The 20,990-nt window shown below is 33.7% G+C and overlaps 1 protein-coding gene across 1 annotated transcript; it reads right to left on the bottom strand.

Moving 5' to 3' along the window:
- Positions 1-9,168: 9,168 nt before the first annotated feature.
- Positions 9,169-19,086, bottom strand: LOC129220264 (adult-specific rigid cuticular protein 15.7-like). Its single transcript, XM_054854648.1, has 4 exons — positions 18,882-19,086; positions 13,061-13,162; positions 10,991-11,446; positions 9,169-9,304 (listed from the first exon to the last, which is right to left on the bottom strand). Exons 1-3 carry the CDS (start codon positions 18,891-18,893, stop codon positions 11,006-11,008), a joined length of 555 nt encoding a protein of 184 aa, XP_054710623.1. The 5' UTR covers positions 18,894-19,086; the 3' UTR covers positions 9,169-9,304; positions 10,991-11,005.
- Positions 19,087-20,990: the final 1,904 nt, after the last annotated feature.

Here is a 20,990-nt window from a genome sequence, read left to right as displayed (position 1 = left end):
TTCAACTATCAAAATATCACCAAACAGGCAAAGGCTTCGTTCAAATGTAGAAGCAATTTTCACCCGGCATACCTTGACGGGTGACTTTCTAGTAGACTAAGATTATGGAATATCATTGTGATACTCTCTAGTATTATACCTGAACCACGCTCTTAGCTAGAGCCACTATATAGATAGGCCTAAGGCCCCTATATATACGAGCCGACGCATCAGCTTAAGATTAGCCTTTTTGGATCGGAGTTTGAGTGGTTGTATTTTCTGGAAAGTTATTGCGTTTGGTGATTGTTCACTGTGAGCAATTATTAGCGGTACGTGAATTTTTTATTAAATAAAATTTTATTTTCCGCAAATTTGGCGAAATCCGAAACTTTGCTGTGGTAACCCTAGCAGTGCAACAATGCGAAATCCGATCCAAAATGGCTTACCTTAAGCTGATGCGTCGGCTTGTCTATAATAGCGGCTCTAGATAGGCCGACGCATCAGCTTAAGTTTAGCCATTTAGGATCGGATTTTTCATTCTTGCACTGTTAGGGTTACCACAGCAAAGTTTCGGATTTCGCCAAATTTGCCGAAAATAATATTTTATTTAATACGTGTCGCTAATAATAGTTCACTGTGAATAATCACCAAACGCGATAACTCGCCAGAACAGACAACTATTCAAACACGCTCTAAGATCCAAAATGGCTAATCTTAAACTGAATCGCCGCGCCGGCTCGTATATATATTGGGGCCTTACTCTTAGCAGGTTAAAAATTTTGAGAATTTCAACATACATTAAGATAAAAAATACTGGCAACAATATAGTGTATTTCACCAAAATTCATAGAGTTAGGAAATTAAAATACAATGTAACAATTTCGGTGATTTATGTATTTCAAAATTGTATGAGTGGGGGACAAAACAAAATTAAGGGAGTTGTAATTCAAAATAATTAGCAGTAAACAATAATAAAATCAAGGATTTAATCATTGTAAGTATACAAATTTCTTTCTTTATACATATTTGTTTGTTTACTTTTTAAATGCAGTAGGGCGTAAAACTAAATATTCTATTTGATTATCGCTCCTCAAAATGAGACGACCGCACCAAATTACCAATAACCGAAATATCTTCTTCCTCAAACATTTGGTTACTTTTCGAAAATTTTCTATGATGCAGTTTCTTTACCCCATTTTCCAATTTTTTTTAAATAGGGGACGTATCAAAACCAAATAGCTGGCAGTTAAACATATTTGGTATAACTTTGATATACCCTCCCAAAAATTAAGCGCCAAATCTGGCACTTCCTACGGACTTTTTAGGTTTGCTGTTTCTTATTTTGGTGTTGCTAATTTAGGTTTATTCAGCTTTTAGGTTTTTGCTGTAGCCAAATTGAGTATTTTCTTGTATTTTGTACCATTTTTTGAGTTTTTTTTGAAAGTTTTGTGGCAACAATTTTTGGATTTCATATATGTTTTAGAGCCATTTCATTCATTTGCCATTTCTTTGTGAAGTGATCAAGCAGATTTCTGACTTGCTGTATTTTGCCGCAAATCTGGTTGTATTTTCCAATTATATTTTTTTTATAATTATTTTTATCTTTTAGCTTTCAATATGCCTGCTGTATATAGTGTTGTTGAAAACCAGGTATTTTGCGCCAACGCCAAAAACATTTGGGGGGGGGGGGGGTATATCAAAGTAGTTCCACATATTTAACCAGAAATAATAAAAAAAGTAAGGGTTTTGTCTTAAGTCTATATTTCCATAGGAGGAATTATCATATCGTGGAACATGTCACATTGGTTTAAATATTTCCCATTGTTGAAATCATTGTTGTCATTTTTGCTGCTATTTCACTAACTCTTAATTTAGACGGAACGTTTAATGAGTTGATAAATTTTTTGCCGGATATTTTACTTTTTACAGAAAAACTGTTCCATGTCATGTCGTTTTTTCTTTTTCTTTTTCCTTTTCCGTGTCGCCAGTTTTTCTGCCAAGCAGAAGTGCGGAGAGAAAAAGCTGACGTCATGAATGTAGGAGAATTCTCATTAGATTAAACCTGCTACTAGGTGCGAATATTGCATGCAATAGGGTCGTTTCCAAAATTTTAAATTATTTTTTTCTGAAAGAATATGCTTAACGACATAGGATCTGACCATTTTTTAAATAATTTGTTTCAGTTTAATATTTTTAAAAATTACTTAAATTGGCGCGCTTTCAATATTTATGCTTCTGTCCGATGACCTCACAAATGATGAAATGCCATTCAGTGTTGCCATTCTCAGAGCAAAATATTTAATTCGCATCTTTACTCACGTGTATTGGCAACGATATGGTTGATAGCAAGCGTAGAGCGCAATATTTAACTCGCTTCTTGATTATAATAACGTGGAAACGTGGTAGAAAGATGCGCCAACGTGCATCATTTGTGACGTCATGTGGGTCCATGTTGTTATTATTATTATTATTTTTTTTTTTTTGCTTATTCTATCAACTTCAGTGATTGAAAGTAGTACTTTTGACTGAAGGAAACAACCGCATTGTCGGATTCACCGAACATTTTTTTCCCATAGAAATACACAGATTTGTAGGAAAAAGTTGCAGATAGTTAATTATTATATACCATGCATATTTTTAACCAGCCAGCAGTATACAAACATAATGAATGATTTTAGCAAAAAAAAAAAAAAAAATGTCATTTTAAGGTAAAGTGTCACTTAGGTGCTGTTAGGTCATTTACAACACAATTTAGGGTAAAAGAATTTGTATTTTTAATTAGCTAAATTTTTTCATTTCATTGATAATTTTAGCAAATCTAACGTGAACTAATTTTTTAATGCATGTTTGTAAAATTTTTAAAATAAAAATTATTCAACTGAGTGTCTGAATTTTTATGATGTTTAACGACCTTTATTTACTCCCTGTGAAGTAAAGAACTTTTTTTTGTTTCAGGTATATTTTTGCGGAAATCTCGAGTAATTTTGCTTTTGTAAGAGCTGAATTAAAATCTGAAGAAATGGAAACAGCTGAAGACCGAAGTTTTGTCACACATAATTTTGTAGGACATTCCGCACATGAGAGCCCAGCATTTTTTCATTGGGAAGACGCGAATGAAGACTTTTATGAAGAGCCAAAGTATCGAAACATCACAATTAAAAGCGATTTGAACGAACCAACTATTGCAGATGACCATTTGTCTAAGAACCTCATTTTTCCAAAGAGTTCCGTAGAAGAACAACTGGTTGATCTTAGTTTTAATGAAAGCACTCTTTGCAAAGAGAGAATCTATGAAAAGCCACACGGTCTTGCAAATGATAAAAAAACTACAGGTACAGGAACATCAGCTTCAAGTTCATCTGAAATGTTTGATAAGAATATTGAGATTTCTTCATCCATTAGCGAACCTTGCGTACCTTCTTTAAAGGGAAAAAAGAACAACTATATGAATATAAGATCTTTTTATGGCCCCAATGTAGGCGATTGTTTTAAGCCGGAGAACGAAATGGCTGGCCCCTTTGCTTCCCCTGGAGACTCCAAAAAATCATCAGGGTATTTAATTTTAAAAACAGGAGATAGAATTGTTAAAGCTAGATTGTCAACCTCCAGTGTAACTTCAGTTGGTAAATACAATATGTCCAAGACAAAAAGGAGACTTGATCAGAAATTAGGGATCAACAATAGCAGTAAAGATCTGTTTCCAAAAATTGTCGAAGAACCACACTGTCCAAATGCAGAACCTCAACCTCAGTTACTAACTATTCCAGAATGTAGTGCAGATGAATTTGAACTAATTTTAGTCATGTCAGGGCAACAAGAATCGAAAAGGAACGAGATAGAAAATCGGTATCATAAAAAGCCTTCCAGGACTGAATGCAGGTTGAGCAGTACGAAGATAACTGCTTCTGGTAGAAATATGGCAGGAAAGCGTAAAATATTCGGTACAAACTATTCTGGAGGACTTGAACACAAGCGTTCTGTTCCGGACAGAGTGAGAGCAGACATCAGTATCCAAAACCTATGTGTAAGAGATGACATTAGATCTAAAATACCTTTTCAAAATGCTGTTTTGCCAGATCAGCGACTGCATTATCTGAAATCATATAAGAATTTTTTCAAGAATGATAGAGCAGTGGCCGCTAATAAATTCGGGATTTACAAAAACAGCTCTGAAAGTAATGGAGAAGAAACGTTCATCTATATGCCAAGTGAAGATGTTCTGAAAGAGAAATCCTTTCTATCGGAATACTCAACAAGCACTGACTTCAGTCGATGTCAAAAACCCAAAATCAATGAAGATGAAATGTGGGTGGTATTTCAGAAAATATTTAAACGGTAAGTTGTATTCATTAACACAAAGTTCACTTATATAATTTTTATACATTCATGGCAAAAAACAATAAACAAATAAATAAATACAACGGAACACTCGTCCGTATACGTATTGTAAACCGGTATTTTTTTCAGTATACGCAATTCCGGTACTTAATTTTTGTTGATTAGTTGTCTTCATATTAAAATGTATATCAACTACGAAATATTCTATGCTAGCCCCAATTTTTTATCGCATAAATGAGGTCAGTATCTTCATTTAACTTTGTAAACCAAATTTTGTTTAATTTATTTCAGCCGTTGCTTTACAATTAATGTGAGAAAAGAAAAAAAAAAAACCCTCTCATGATGTGTAAAAGATTTTTGATACTTTTGTATATCATACCTAATCCAACTTTTATCATCATACTTTTATACCAAAGTATAAACCAACCGCAGTAGAGCCTACTCAGGCTCTTGCGGCACGAAACCCAATGAAACCAACCAACCAACAGAAAAATGAAACTGACATTTACTACATCGAAAATGACTTTTTTTTTATAAATTATGAAATATATATATGAAAAAAAAAAAAAAAAAAAAAAACGATCCGCAACCGTATTATGTTTTGATGGAAAAACAATCTAAAAGAGATTTTCTACGGGTATCCAAAATTTGAGCTCAATATATTCAGTAGTTTTTATGATATGTTAAAAAATCAATTTCTCTTCCGTATAATTTTGCAAACCGAAACAAGTTGATTCCAACGTACAGAAAGAGGAAAATTGGTCAACAGAAGATTTTAGTTACTTTGCAATATTGAGCAATATATTTCAAAGAAATTTAATTTTCCTATTTGAGGTATGCTTCCACGAAAAGACATGCTGGTGGTGTGATAACTGAGAAGCTGAGCACCGAGTGGATGACCAACGCTGGAATTGTGGATGAGCTATTCTCGGCGAAAGAAGCCCGGAAGTTTTTTCGAGAAACATCAAGGTATTTCCATGTCCCCCACTCTCAGAATAAGCTAAGATTATTGAAACAGAAACTCTACTTTAATAGGTATGATTACGAAATATTTTTCCATAAAAATAAAAATAAAAAAAATCTTTATAAATTATACTGTCGTGTTATATTCCCTATACGCGATGGCTACTACTTGCCTCTTTTTTTGCCAATCGCAAACACTAGCATTGGTGATAGCATTCGGAACCAAAAATGCTTTGCATAATATAGAAATAAGGAACTAACGGAAAACATGTTTTCTTGCTTATAGACATTACAAATATTTCTGACAGTATTCTTTACGATAGATTCATTATGTAACGTTTTAATGGAAATATAACGAACTAACACTTCCAGTTTTTCCACAACATTAGAATTGGCAATAATCCAAGGTAGGTACGATAACACTCATTTAGAGAAGTGAACTAATAGGTAAAAAATAATCTCTGAGTGTGAAGTTATTCAGCAGCGAGAGAATTTCCATAGCTAACTTATTTTCTTTAATTAGCTTAAAATAATGGGAATGAAATAACTGATCAAGCAATTAACTTTAATGTAAAGATAAAGTGTGGATGCTCGCCGTTTAGATTTTTGTAAGGATTCTGCATTATTGCAAAATCCAAACGCCTTGGCTGGCGATTAGAAAACTATGACATCTGATATTCGCGACTCTAATAAACTATAGGAGCGCTGCAGCCACTGTGTAATGGCGGATGAAAAATGTAAAACAAACAAATGCCGTAACTTATAACTTGCTTTGACGCTTTGTGAATGACAGTAATTTTTCATCGTGTTTGTGGGAAGCTTTTCTTTTTCTATTCTTCTGAAATTACATTACACCATAAACTGTCTGAAGCCTGTTATTTACCCCAAAGAAAACACGTGGAAAGGAATGTTTTACCTTTTCGGTAGTATTGTTAATCACCGCAAAGTAGCATATTCGAGCTCTGGAGTTGCGAATCAAGCCCCCACGCTTTTTTTACATTAAAATTAAATATTTTAAGCTAATTAAAGAAAATAAATGAGATGTGGGATACCCTTTTGCAGCTGAACATACTTTACGCTCAAAGATTATTTTTAAGTTTTTAGTTAGTTTACTACAACAGCGTGTTTATTTAGTTTTTTTGAACAGTTGTGTTATTTTTCACATTTTAGTCTTATGTGTTTGATGAAACAATACTAATTTAAAATAATTCAAGATTTTTTGTATGAAATTTTTCAAAAAACAACTAAAGGGCTCGAGCGACATTCGAAACTGGAAGCACTAAAACTCTAAAAAGAATAATTGAAAGTATAACAGTTGAACTGTAAAAGCGTTCAAGGTTGCCAAACAACTGCCTGTCGAGCGATTTTTTAATACAGTTAATCAGCTCTAATTTAAATTTATAATTCTAAAGGAAATTGAACTCCTTAAATGTAGAAAGCTATTTAAGAAATCCACGTAAGCAATTTGAATGAACGATCTTTACTGTTTAATCGTAGTCTTTTAGTGTATCGAGAACTACAAACTGTACGACTGTACTTCTTAAATGTAGAAAGCTGTGTTTTAAGAAATCCACGTAAGCAATTTAAATGAACGATCTTTACTGTTTAATCATAGTCTTTTAGTGTATTGAGAACTACAAACTGTACGACTGTACTTCTTAAATGTAGAAAGCTGTGTTTTACGAAATCCACGTAAGCAATTTAAATGAACGATCTTTACTGTTTAATCATAGTCTTTTAGTGTATCGAGAACTACAAACTGTACGATTGATAAACATTCTGATTTTAGCACCAAGGTTACCATGAATGCGAGGGAATACAAAGGCTTTTTGATCCTGATAGCACGTAAGAAGAAACTTCCTTATTATGACATCTATCGCAGAATGTGCGGACTGTGAAGCAAATGTACGGAATTGAAATACCGACTCAACATCTAGGACAAAATGTTTACAAATCTGTTGGTCGTGTTACAGTGTGTAAGATTTCATACGAAATAAGAACCATGTACAATTTTACTGGAAGTAAATAGATATATTTATAAAAAAAAGTTCATCTCTTTTTGGTTATTTTCTTACTGTGGGATATTTAAACGAAAACCCGCATCGAGATTGTCATCTGTGTTAGCCAAACACTGTAAAAACAATTCAGAAACATTCCTGGAAAATAATGGAAATGTGCCCAATTTCTTCCAATAAAAAACAGGAACCTTTCCGCTAAAAGTCAGTAACCTTCCTGAAATTATCCTGGAAGCTTCCTGAAGGATTCAGAATTCTTCGCGTTTAAAACCAGTTGTGCCTCTGGAAATTTTAGAGTAAACTTAGGTAGGTATAATATAATAGCTTGGCACATTCCAGATTTATGAAGAAAGTTCCAAAAGCGGTATTGCAAACATGGTCAAATTTTCGACAGAATTGCAAGTAAGTAATAAGAATGTATCTTACCTGCAGTTCTTTGAAAGCTACGGAATCCAGAGGCTTATTCGCTCTCTTTTGGAGCTTAATGAGTCTAGTTGACCGTAACTGAACTGAAGCCGATGCATATGAAAAATACTCTCAGTTAATCTTTAAACTGGGAGCTAAAAATATTTTTCACAACAGTAAAAAGTCTGAGTTCTTGTAGCAATTCAGGAAACTTTTTGACAATAATACTTGATTTTTTCCAGTAAATGGATGAAAACCATTGAAATCACGAAACGTTACACAGAAATAATCAGCGACGTTTTGGAATTTTTTTACAGTGAAGTTATGACCGAATATACAATTTAAAATGTTTTAATCATTAAAGGGATTCGAGACACATTTTGAAAAAAAAATTATCAAACAGTTTCGAGTTTTGAATTTTTTTTTTTTTTTTGCACTGATTCACCATCTATTTAATAAACAAAATCATAACATTAATATTTAAAAAAAAATGTTTTATTTAAATTTAGTTTGTTTTTTCTTTAAAAAAAAAGGTTGCTTTAAAACGCTAAAAAGACGAATTCGCCGAACAAAGGTTGTAAGAAAATTGGCGGATTTCTACATCAATTTGGCGAATAATCGCTTGGCGTTGGGCGAGATCATTTGGCGATTTTCTCTTGCGCCCGGCTAACGGACTTGTTTTTTTAGTACCGAACTATAAAATGTCAAGGACTTTTCGGACATATGTTATGGCAAGAAGCTAAACTAGCTTAACATGCTTAACATGTAGCAACATCTGTTTATGGAACAGAAATGTTAATATTTCGGCTTTAAATTATTTCAAACTAGTTGGGTTATTCCGGTTTAGCTTAGGTGTTAAATGCAAAATATTAATTTGAAGAGAGGAACATGTAACTATGATAAAGACTCAATCAACTTTTTCTTACCTCAGACCAACATGACAACTGTTTTGCAACTTGAAAACTAGTAACAATTAAAATACTTTACAAACACCTCGTTCTAAAGTAAAATAGTTGATTTTTTTTTTTGTCTTATGAAAGAAATGCTTTTTTGCTCATAGTCAAGTTTATTACATTTAAAACAATCTAATAGCTTTTGCCAATTTTTGGGGGGAAATCATTGTTAATTTCGATGTTAACTCAAGTGGTGTTATAATTTGGCGGACACTTGGCGATATATCGCCAGTCTTTTGGTCGCCAAAAATTAGGTGATTTTTTTAAATTTGGTTTTTATTTGGCCACTGTAGGTGATATTTAGAGAGCAAATTATTGAATCAAATTGAAACTGCCAATAATGAGAATTTGACATTAAATTGGAGTAAAAGGAAGTCATGGGATGCACACATCAGCTCGTTTAAAGTGACTGAGGTGTAATCAATGAGATGTTCAATCTGTTAAATAGATAAACTAAGCATGCTATAAAGAGAGAAGTAAAATCAAGTACTTTCAATAAAACATACTTTGGAGATTTAAAAATTTATTATAATAATATTTCCCACACCATAAAAAAATGACATAAACACAAAACCATAATCTTCGTAAATTGCACAAAATACTTCCATTTTATTTGAAATCAGTTTCTTTTTTCATATCAGTAACTTGTGCCTGAAAGAAAAAACTCTTATCAGTTATTTTGAATATTGCAAGGATTCATACAAACAAGTATGGAAATGGATCTTTGAAAGCAATCGCATTTTTAGAAATCATTCAAAACACAATGTATGCAAATGCGCATAATGTAATTTTATACTTTGAAAAAAAAAAAAAAAAAACTCAAAATTACCAGGAAGGAAATGCATCCAGCAAAAGATTTAAATACACTGTAAATTACAAACTTACATCGAAAACAAGTTTATAACGCTTTAATTCAGGAACAATGCTCTAGTAGCCTGAATGTGTACTAACCTGTATTTCAATTAGTGCTCCGTTGGAAGGACAGTGTACTGAGATGTGATCTGTATCTTCTCCGCTATAAAGTGCCCCGAAAGGTATTCTGCTCAAGATATTTGTTAAATAAAAACGTCGGAACACATCTGAAACTATATTGGAGACGCTTTTGAGAAGAAGTTGAAGACATATTTGAGAATAGATTAGGAACCCATCGGAGTACATTTTGGAAATCGGCGCTTTCTTGCTCCATAAATGGTAGAAAATAAATGCAATACGCAGTGTTTGCAAAAAGAGGATATGGGTCTGTGTTCAAATCTTTTTCCCAAAATTGTTCAAAAAGTATGCTGAGCCAAATGAGTGTTATAAAAAGTGTTGTGAAGTCCCTTCAAAAACTTTGCTTTAAGTGCTCTAAGTGTTTTAACATTTGCAGTGACCAAGCGTTGATGCCAAAAATGTACATCATCTACAAGAGAGAGATTGAAAGAAAATAATCAAATAAAAAACAAGATATTTATTTTTTAGCAGTCCAAGATTGTGCTAACAATGCTACTAAGGATGAAGTTAAGTTTGTTTTTGATTCGCTGATTTCAAAAATGCTGAAAATAAATTTTTTTCTTGCCATCGTCCGAAAAGAGAGAAGCAGGCCATGATTACCGAAAAGGCTCAGGAAGCTTGAGCTTCCCCTCAAAATTAACAGAGGGCCCAAAAATGACTTAAAATTTTGATATATTTTTAAAAGTACTCAAACATTAGAACTCGCTAAATAAAAATTTTGGAAGAATTTTAAATAGTGAGGCCTCAGTTCATAAAATGTGGTAGCAAGCTATTTTCATCTTTGGAACTTACCCCAACGTGCTACAATATACTTTCATCACACTTGATAAATTTCATGAAGTGATAAATCTAAAACAAAAACTAATCACCCTTATCTGCGGCGAATGGGAGTAGAAAAATATGTAATGTACAAACTATCTATCTGGGTTACAAACTATATCTGGGGGTGAGGATAAACATTAATTCCAAGTCTGCTTGGCCGTTTTTGGAAATAATATATTTAGCATTAGTGAGTTTTATTACAATGTGCGTATAATTTTTAGAAAATATATATTGAAAACAAAAGGTGGGGGCCCTGAAATGGGACTTAGATTCTTCTAACTTCAGAGGTTATTCGGGCTCGGGGGGGGGGGACTTAGGACCCTTAATGGCACGGAAACCTAGTAGACGGTTAGGGACCCTGCTATATTTTTGCAGGGGGCCCGAAAATTTATTGATCCGGGCCTGCTCTCCTAAATAATTTTAAACAGTAGTTTGAGCTGGTTTTAATACCTAACACATCTTATTAAGCATACTTATTATATTGAGATATGATTCTTTACAACGAAAGCAGCGTTTGGATATTACCTTCCGTAAGACGTTTTACAGCAATATTGATTTTGATAGTCCCAATGGAGCTCCAATCAAGGCTCCGTTACCAATGACACTGTTGTAAGAAGCAACTGGTACTGAAGCACCCCACAGGTTTGCGGCCGCCAGTGGTAGTGGAGCTAATGTCAAGGGTCCAGCAGCAAGTGGAAGAGAAGCAGCAGCTACCGGCAGTGGGGCAACAGGAGGGGCATAAGGGCTGGATACAAGGGCTGCAGCTGGGGCGCTTAGGGCAGTTCCAGGTTCGTTGGTCTTGACTGAGGCCCGGAATCCAAGGGCATCTGCGACATAGTCTACTCTGCGGGCTCTACCATCGCTGTCGGTGATTGTGTAGGTTCCTTTCTTGTTTCCAGCTGCGTCTCCTACTTCTGATCTACCATTGGTTGAGCCCAAGCCATTAGCGATGTCATAACCGAAAGCATAATTTCCAAGTCCCTAAAGGGAGACGGTAAACTGTTAGTGAAAAGATCATAGTGAAATTTTATTTATCAACAATGTGAATAGTCTATTAATGAATTTGCAACACTAGAGCTTGAATACGCCACCTTATGGCGATTTAAGAAATTAGTCAACGAGGTACAAGATTTTAATTTTGTGTAAACAAGGCAATTGCCTCATTGTATAGGCCCTACTTGCGTTAGCGGGTTGGTCTTGGTTTACTTATCTCTTTCAGCCACCATTATAACTAGGGACTTCAGCGCCTCTTATAGTTTTTATAATTTTCAAAAGTAACAAGTGTATGGTTGAATAAAGTTTTTAAACCGATTATTTGAACTGAGGCATGCTTCAAAAACCCGAATTATTAATCAAGTTTGGAAAGTTTCAAAGGTTTATAAACCATAATTTTATGCTTACTGAAGTTCATCCTATAAATTTGTTCTTTGCCATGGTCAACAATTAAATTTCTAACTACTATTATTCATATTGCTTTTTAGAAATAATTAAAATGCTTGTCCCGCCTAAACTGGCAAAACATAATTATGGTGAAACTCCTGAGCTATATACACATCGATGGGTGAAATCATTAGCCCATGGGGGGAAATAAGTGATTGGTGAAAGCGTCCGTAGAACTGCTAAAAATGCTTTTTCCGCAACCGTCATTGTAAAAATATTTAGTTCATGAATTAGCAAGGGGACAGTCACGGATCCTTCCTCTGGGTACGTCACTAAGGGATTTGTAATATTGCTTGTTACTCCTAAAGTTTATTCTGGATACTGTGAACTTACGTTTCATTACCCAGGAGTATTAATAGAGCCTTTAAGGAGCATTTTATGTCCAGTAAAATTTGGAGTTCATAAAACCTTTTAAGTTTATATTTCTTTATATTTTGAGCAAAAGAATATCAATAGTAAGTGCAGAAGATATCGAGAGAAAGAAGTTTTAGAACTGACAGTAAAAATCGAGAGCTATGTGCTTGAAAAATGTGTTTAACTTATGAACAATATCTACCCGGTCTGTTTCACAGAGTACCCGTCAAAAGTATTTACATAATTCGTATAGATGCTTGACAAAATTAAATTATCTCTGAATGCAGAGACAGTCGAAAGTGTTTGCAGTACATTTAACAATTATTTTATTTAATTAGCCACATCTATACTCATGTTTATGGCTACAGAATGGGTTGACTGAACTTAATAGAAGTCGTATACAGATATAATAATTGTATAACTACAAGGAGTAAAGAAAGCTTAAAAATTTTTATTGCACAGACTGAAATCATGATGTTGTTTAAATTACAGTTAATATTAAAGAACAGTACCGATTTCGTAGCTTTCTCTTCTAAATTTGATAGATTAGCAGAAAACTAAAAACAGACGAATATTTCTAAAAAGTTCCTGACAGTTTTGCTTTTAAATATTAATACCGATGAGCTTTCATATCTTAGCAGTACGTACATTATGTGAGAATGCAAGAGAAATAGACAAAAAATAAAAGGTAGAGAAAGCTGAAAAAATAACGTATCGTGAGTTGAAGCTTTTATCTACTTCTGATATCTTAACGTCTTGTGGTTTTATGTGATTTGACTAATGCAAACTAGCATCACTTACGTCTTGTTGCCTTGAGCTGGTGCTGATTCCAGTGTTTATTATTGGGGCGGTAAGTAGCACACTAGCATTGGCTACTGCAAGAGCAGCGCACAAGACGATAACCTGAAAAGAGACGAAAATACATATCAGACATCGATCAAATTTGACGTATTTAAACCAGATCTTGGTTTGTGCTGAAATTATATGCAGGTCTCTGCATACCATACGAAACTGAAATCAGCTTATGCAAAGGCTGAGATTGATTACTGAAGATTATTGTTTCGGCGTTACAAGGAACGCCTTTTTCAATGCAAGGGAAATGAGCTTCTGGATAAAAGGACATTCGACAAAAGCCAACAGTCGGATAAGAAAACAGCTTAAAAAGTAAAAATGGCAGATAAACCAAACAATAATCAGAAAATTATAAACCAATATAGAACCAATGTAAGCTCATTTCTTATGCATTGAAACAGGCGTTCCTTGTAACGCCGAAACCCGTGTCTGAAAAAATCTGCAATTTATGCTATTTGACGTTGCTATTCCTTATTTTACTTTTTGTGCAAGAAGGTATTGATTTAACAAGGTGTGTCCAAATGACTAATTAGATTAACACAAATTGTTAAACTTCGTGTGAAAAATATTTTTAGTATCTACAGATAAACTTTTAAATTTTGAAGATCGTTACCTTAAAAAGCACAAATTTAGATGGCAAAGCTTATTTATGTAAGGGGAGAAAACACAAAAATTGCTCATAAAAAGAAACAAATAGAAAAATGATATATTTTTGTAGACTTATACCTAACGTGCGAAGTCGAGATTTGCACAGACGCTATAAATTTGTTACCGATTTTGGCAACATTCCTTGTGCTTTCAAGTCACACGCTGCACGAACAGTTAAATTATTTTGCAATTGTTTTAAAGTAGGAGAACAGACACATTTCGTTAAAAAGAGATTTTGATTTCCTTTAAATTTTTCACATGAAGGATTTTCTTTTTAATTGTATGTAATAGTCAGTTTCTTTTTGAAATTATCTTAATATATAAAAATCAATGTCCTGAGATAACATATATACATATATATATACATATATATATATATATATATATATATCAACGCACAGCTGAAACCGCTGAAGCTTCAGACTTGAAATTTGGCAAGCATGTCCGCATGATTACGAAAGTAACCACTAAGAAAGGATTTTTTGAAATCTCAATTAGTTCAGGAGAAATTAATTAAAACCTCTTAATTTCTGCGAAATTAAAATCTATCATTGAAATTCAAATTCCTTATTTTCGAAGGCTTTCCTCCATTCAAATCATTATTCAGTACTTCATCTCAACTTTTGGTCGATAGCGAACTATAAATTTGATATTGTTTTTGTTTCTCACGTGATTCTTCGAGGCTTTTCTCTAGTCAAATCATAATATTTCTGTCTTTTGCTTTTATTTTTTCAAAACTAGAAACGTAGTTTTTAAGAACATCATCACAGGCGGACTATCCTTTTGAAGTTAGAAGAGTGCAGTTTCCTGTTAAAGTTTGCTTTGCAATAACCATTAATAAGTCACAAGGACATACATTAAAAGTAGCAGGGATCGATTTAAGAAAAGACTTTTTTTCACACGGCCAATGTTATAGCACCAGGAAAAAAAAACTAAAAATGTTATATACAAAGAAGTTCTTGCTTAAACATAGGTATAACAATAAAATGTGGATGGTCTGTGTTTGCAAAGATAATCAATACTTTAAAAGGATCGTTAATAACAGTTAAAGATCGGTTACGGACAAGGGCATATATATAAGGAGTCCAGGGACCCCGGGATCCTCCCAAAATTAGGAAAAATTATAGGTAACTAGAGGACCCGACAGACGTTGTTCTGTTCAAACTTTGTAAATTGAAAAGTAAAAAAATTTCAATAAACTATCAAGTGTTTGAAGTAGTTTTGTTGAAAAAAATAAGTAAAAAGAAAAGGTTTTAAGCTGCTTGGTGTCAGAATGCGTATATTTATTACAACTTGATTTATCTAATGCCCACTGAGCAGTTGTTTTATTAACTTTTTTTTCTCCCGTACTTGATGGTTTGTTCTTTCAGCCATACTCAAAGGATAAAAAGCGTCCTCAGATATTAAGTGTAAAAAACTAACTACCCATCTAAAACAAACGGGAAATCCCGTTGCAACATCCCCCATATGAAAAAGAAGAAAACAATGAAAAAGATATCGTATAAAAAATGATAAAGGTAAAAACAGTTCTCTGAATAAGCGAAAATCACTCATCCCTCCCCCACCCCTAACGATGTAAAATAAACGCTTTCTTCAACTAAAATGACTAAAAACTCTTTAAAAACGAAAAGCAACTCTTTTCAATTGGAAATAATTCGCCAAATAAACAAAATATACAATAAATTACATTAACAGTAGCTTTAAATTGTAAACAAATGATCACACAACTCTATTGTTTACAGCCAAAGTCGCCAAGCCACCACGTTACTGTAATCCAGCCGATAAGTGAGCGAAGCCAACTCCGATCGATTAGCGCTCCGATCTTTTGAACGAAAACTTTTTAAACTTCATATATTGCCTAATTTGTTCTTTCCACCAAAGATAAAGATCGTCCACTGCACTGATCTTTTGTGTACAGAACTACCCTGTTGTAATTTATCTGGACGAAAATAAAATTTGTTTCGGCTTTAAATTCCATCATTTTATCCTTTAATAATGTACTGATTAATTAGATAATCCTTAAAGTATTTTTGACATTGGTGCCAAAACTCAGATGGATTTGAGCCGAGAAACAAATGTTGCTAGGTACGGTACTTTCTGATCATTTGGTTAAGAAAACCTAAAGCACCGATCCGGTCACATGGTTTAACTACGGCGACAGAACACACGTTTTGCGTGAACCATCCAGTACTTTACTTTAAAATATATCACGGGACCTAAAATCGTTGCTTTTAAAAAATGGAAAGCTTCATTCTCTCTCTACGTTTTATCTATTCTCAATTGACATATCACAGTAGGAAATTTCATTCCAAAAAGCAGAACTGACTTTCTTATTGTCCTTTGGCAACAGGTTAAATATTTATTTCAGTTCTCGCTCAACAATAGGTTAAAATAAATATTAATCATTTGGGAGGTATAACCATCCAATGTTCAAATTAATTAATTAATTAACAAAAACGTTTCCGATTCGATCCATCGCGCTTCGAAACCATGCTTGCACACAAAAAATTTGATCAAAATTGATCCAGCCGTTTAAAAGCCTTATGGTGACAAACGTCCGCACAGAAGATTTTTATATATTAAAATAAGTAATTATTATTACAGGTGATTTTCGAAACTAGGTGCACCAAGCACTGTTAACCCCAGCTAATTCCACTACCCGAGCAATGCCGGGTACGGGAATGCTAGTTTATAATAAAATTACAACATTCATTGAAGATATTTTAACTAGTACTGCTATTTTCGGTCATATTATATTTCGGCTGTAAAACTGCAATTGTTTTCACCTGGGTATGATGCTTAGGAAATATATATACTGCTTCTACAGCTCAGTAGAGAAATTCAAACAAAACTAAAAGTTCACTGAGGGAAATTCACTCTCTACTGCTTTGTGTTACTTAAGCGTATGATTCATATATTTTTGTTTTTTAAAGTAGAAATAACTTAATTGTTCCATTATCACATTTAGGAAATGTATGCCGAATGAAACATAATTTAACGTAATATATTTAACATACATCAATTATATTCAGTAAGTTGTCGCCCTATAGCCAGAGCTAAGGCAGAATACATGAAATACATCGCCAGCTCTGTCAATTCCAACCGAGCCACGAAACTGCAGTCATCGGTTGGAATTGACTTAGCTGGCGGTGTATTTCGTGTATTTCTGCCTTAGCCCTGCCTGATGGGCAATAATTTACTGAATATGCCATGCCTTGCCTTCAATCTTCGAGTTGAAACGAACCGTTGCTTCGGTCACTCGTCTAGTCAGTGCTAATTCTGTATTAGCTACCAGTTTGTTTGGTACTCTTGGCTTCCTTAAGAGGTTTTCCTCCTCTAGCTCAGTCGCTTCCTATGCCGGGCTGATGAGTGCTAATAAGCATGAAATTGCAGTCCTCGGTTGGAATTAACTGAGCTGGCGGTGTATTTCTTATCCATCAATTATACAATTCAAAAACAAAACCTCATTTTTCAATCGTTGTTTTGCAACATCTGCAGAAGAGTGGCAAGTAGTGGCCTTTTAAAACAATTGAATGTCATAAAATTAAAGAATGATTTTTATTCTGAAGCTTAAAAAAGAATGGAAAGTCAGAAGTCAGATTAAAAATCTCGAAACCAATCAAGAACTGAAGGTTCTTACCAGCCAAAACGTTTAAAATGAGAAGTAATACTGAACTTAAAAAAATCTATAGCTAAGGCAAACTTAACTTGGAAGTATTATGAAGGTCGCGCAGATCCTCTAATTACAGCATTACTTTTCTGCCAAGTTAGGTTTCCCATAACTATATAATTCTGCTTAACTTGAAAGTTTCAAACAAATTACATCAGACGTAGAAGTATTCGTTCCAATTAAATTCGATCGGTACTATATTTTGCATACTACACCCAAATGTGGAAATACTGAAAATCCTATCACATAATTCAATAACTTGGTTTAATGCTATGCTGCACTGCTCAACCTACAAATGAGGCAGTGAGAAGCAAAGAGATGTAAGCGACAAAATTAAAAATTTGGAGGTAACTAGTACACAAATGGTAGGTGAACCTCTCCTCTGTCTAGGGGCAGGAGATGGTACTAGTAGCCCTAGTAGATGCTGTTACACATCATGATCCAGAAAAACTTTTCAATGAAAGTTTGCCTAAGACCTTATCTTTAAACGCGTTTCACTCATAACTTGAAAATGTGCTTTCATCCCTTTGATGTTCTCTGCCTTAAATGTAGTGTTTAGTATTGGGTGAAAAGACATCCAAAATACTAACAGTCGACTCACGATAACTCGAATATTTCTTTATCTCGAAGTTTTCAATCGGTCCCAAAATAATTTAGTGTTTTCAACACAAAGTTGCCCCGATATCTCGAATGTACCCCTTTTAAGTCGAAGATTTTTCGGGAGTTTCGTTTTCATTTTATGCATAAAAACGAACCAAAATAAGAAAGAAAACGTTTTTTCCCTTTAACACGTTGCTTTGATTTTCAGCATTTGTGAGGGCTGAGGGGGGGGGGAATTTATTTACAATAATGCTTTTTAATGCACACAATGTTGCAAAATTACGTGAGAAGTAGCCGATTGGGCTACTTTTTTCCGTGGCTGGACTGACGTCTAAAATTTTATTAGCAGTTTATCTTTGAAAAAGTAAAATTTTGGCAAAAATTTTTAAAGAGCAGCATTTATTTTCTGTATGACTTAACTAATCTGTTTTTAGAACAAAAACACATTTAAAAGCAATACGAACTGAAATCAAGAGCAAAGAAATTGGATCTACGACATAAAAATTTAATAACGTTTTAAGATGCATTAATAAAACTAAGCAGAAAAAAAAAACATCCTTTTTCGAGGTATCTTTATAAAGTTTACTCTTTGTAAAGATATTTCTACGCATAATAGTAATAATTAAATTTATTCAAACTATAAGTGTTATAGTCTATCCATTATGCACTATTCCAGAAAAAGAAAATAAAAATTATTCTTGACAAAGCTGGGAAAGGATCTTCTCTGATAACTCGAACTTACTCGAAGGTTTGGGCCGGTCTCACAGAACTTCGAGTAATCGAGAGTTGACTATATTAGAAAGCAACATAAATAAGAAAATAATATGAAACGAATTAAAAGCAACAGCTTACCTTAGCATACATGGCGTGATGTTTATTCGCTTCTGCAAGTATGAGAATCGCAAAATTCGCATGACTTTTATACTCTGATTCCTCACACTTTTCAAGGCTCTCGGAAGACCGTGAGGATTCTTGAACCGGGTGTGGTGCCTGCCAAAATTATGCATAGCAGATGGTAAGTCCCGCGAAGATTATTTTTTTATAAAATGTGCTTATTTCTCTCATCACTCGTAGAGTGCGTGATAAACTGGTTCGATTGTCCAAAGCGATAGCGTCTTGTAATTAAAACCAGTTCCGATCGGATTGAGAAGAGGGATTTGTGCATTGGCTGATGAAATAACTCGACCTTACTATACAATCACTTCCTAGCTGGGTTTTTTTATTGTACTTCTGTGCAAAATTGATTGTTATTGAACTTTTTTTTTACGTGTGTGTGTGTGTGTGTGATGGGCGATTTTCGAAAAAATGTCCCGTGCGTAACGCTAAGTTTTTTGTTTTATTCAAGAAACTATTAATTAAATATGGGATCAACTGTTATGCTTTGATAGTATATTAAAGCATGTATTATTCCCCAACAGCATTATTTTTTGAAGGCTTTAGTTAGCTGGAAAAAATAAAAAAACTTTTTTGAGACATTTTTTGAGAATCGTCCCACTAATGTTTTTACTTGTGAATTAACTATTGAAATCAGGGACGTGCACATCACATCACACCCGAGGGTCCCCTGTTTCTATCCCAGTAGTGACTTGCTCAGATTAAGGACCCAGGGGGCGTGCACAGGGAGGAAAAGGGACACCTGTTGGCCCGAGCCTGAAGGAGGCCTGAGATTTTTAAAATAAGGGGTGAAATATATGTAAGAACGTAGTGGTAAACAATATGAAGGGGCGTAAAAGTCATTTGTTATGGATCCCAAAATTTCTGTGCGCGCCCTTGATTGTAATAAAACTAAATGTTATTATTGTTTTTAGTTAGTGTCATTTTAACTTTAACTTTTCATGATGAAAAGACAAGGATTTAAAATTAGGTTTAATAATTATCGAAACTTTTGCGAGAAATCAATACTTAAGTGGTTGAGCATGTTGAGAATACTAATGGAAACGGGAGTTTTCTTCAAATAGAGTAAATGGCCGTTTAAAATGCACAAAGCTGATAAGCAAACTTTACTAAACAGAGCATGTAATTGGAGAAAATTATAATCAAAAGTTAAGAGTTTCATTTAATAGCAAAGAATTCCTTAATTAAACAGGTGATTTCCGGAAAGAATTCAAGTCATTGTTGTTTATTAAGCATTATTTTATTACTATATACCTTTTTTTTTTGTATTAAAATAATGCTTAAAACTCTACTTTTACTATATTACTATATTTAAAACCGTATTGTACCAATCTGACTGGTCAGCTAGTAATAAATTTGTAGTGTTATAGATTTTGAAGTGCTAGTTAACTTATTTTATTTAAGGATTTTTTCTGCTGAAATTTAGCGGCAGCGTGCGTAAAGATGAAATATATTGCACTGATAATTTAGAAACATTTCCTGAAGCGAATACAGTAAAAATTAAAATTACAACTGATATCTGTGACAGCAGAAATGAATTAAATAATTGTTCCAGGTGAAGCCATAAAAGGCACGCTATTGGTATCTCACTAATGATAAATTATCCACATTGTATAGTCACAAGTACTTAGAAAACACCCTCAAGGAGAGCAATGAATGTGTAAAGTCAGCATCTCATGGATTTGTTCTTAATCCATTGATGTTTTTTGAGAAGAAGCCATATTACAGTAAATCAGTACTTGTAAGATTTCGGATAACAACTTTTTTTTTTTTTTTCAATCGCGTTTCACTATTTGTCAGAGGCTTAAGATTAAATATCTCTGATGAAAGATAAGACATACTATTTCAAAAAGCTTTTGAATTAATGTATCAAAAGTTCTAGCATATTATACTTTGGAACTCATACATTGACAATGGATCGAATCGATATATAAGGCAGTGTGAAATAAAGGGATGTAAGTTTGCTTTTTAAAGTTCGAATAAAACGTAAGTTCAGATCATAGGCAGACTTTCATTGAGTTTTTTTTTCTAAATAACTCAATGTATTAGCACGTGCCAAGTTTATAC

Source organism: Uloborus diversus, chromosome 4 (genome assembly GCF_026930045.1).
Source record: "Uloborus diversus isolate 005 chromosome 4, Udiv.v.3.1, whole genome shotgun sequence".
Taxonomy (NCBI): Eukaryota; Metazoa; Arthropoda; class Arachnida; order Araneae; family Uloboridae; genus Uloborus; species Uloborus diversus.
The sequence above is the reverse complement of the archived record's forward strand: the minus strand, read 5'-3'. Positions and strand labels throughout refer to the sequence as shown.

Coding starts and splice junctions, on each gene's coding strand:
- LOC129220264 (XM_054854648.1), bottom strand. Junction 11,447..13,060: donor CCAGCTCAAGGCAACAAGAC/GTAAGTGATGCT, acceptor GTCTCCCTTTAG/GGACTTGGAAATTATGCTTT.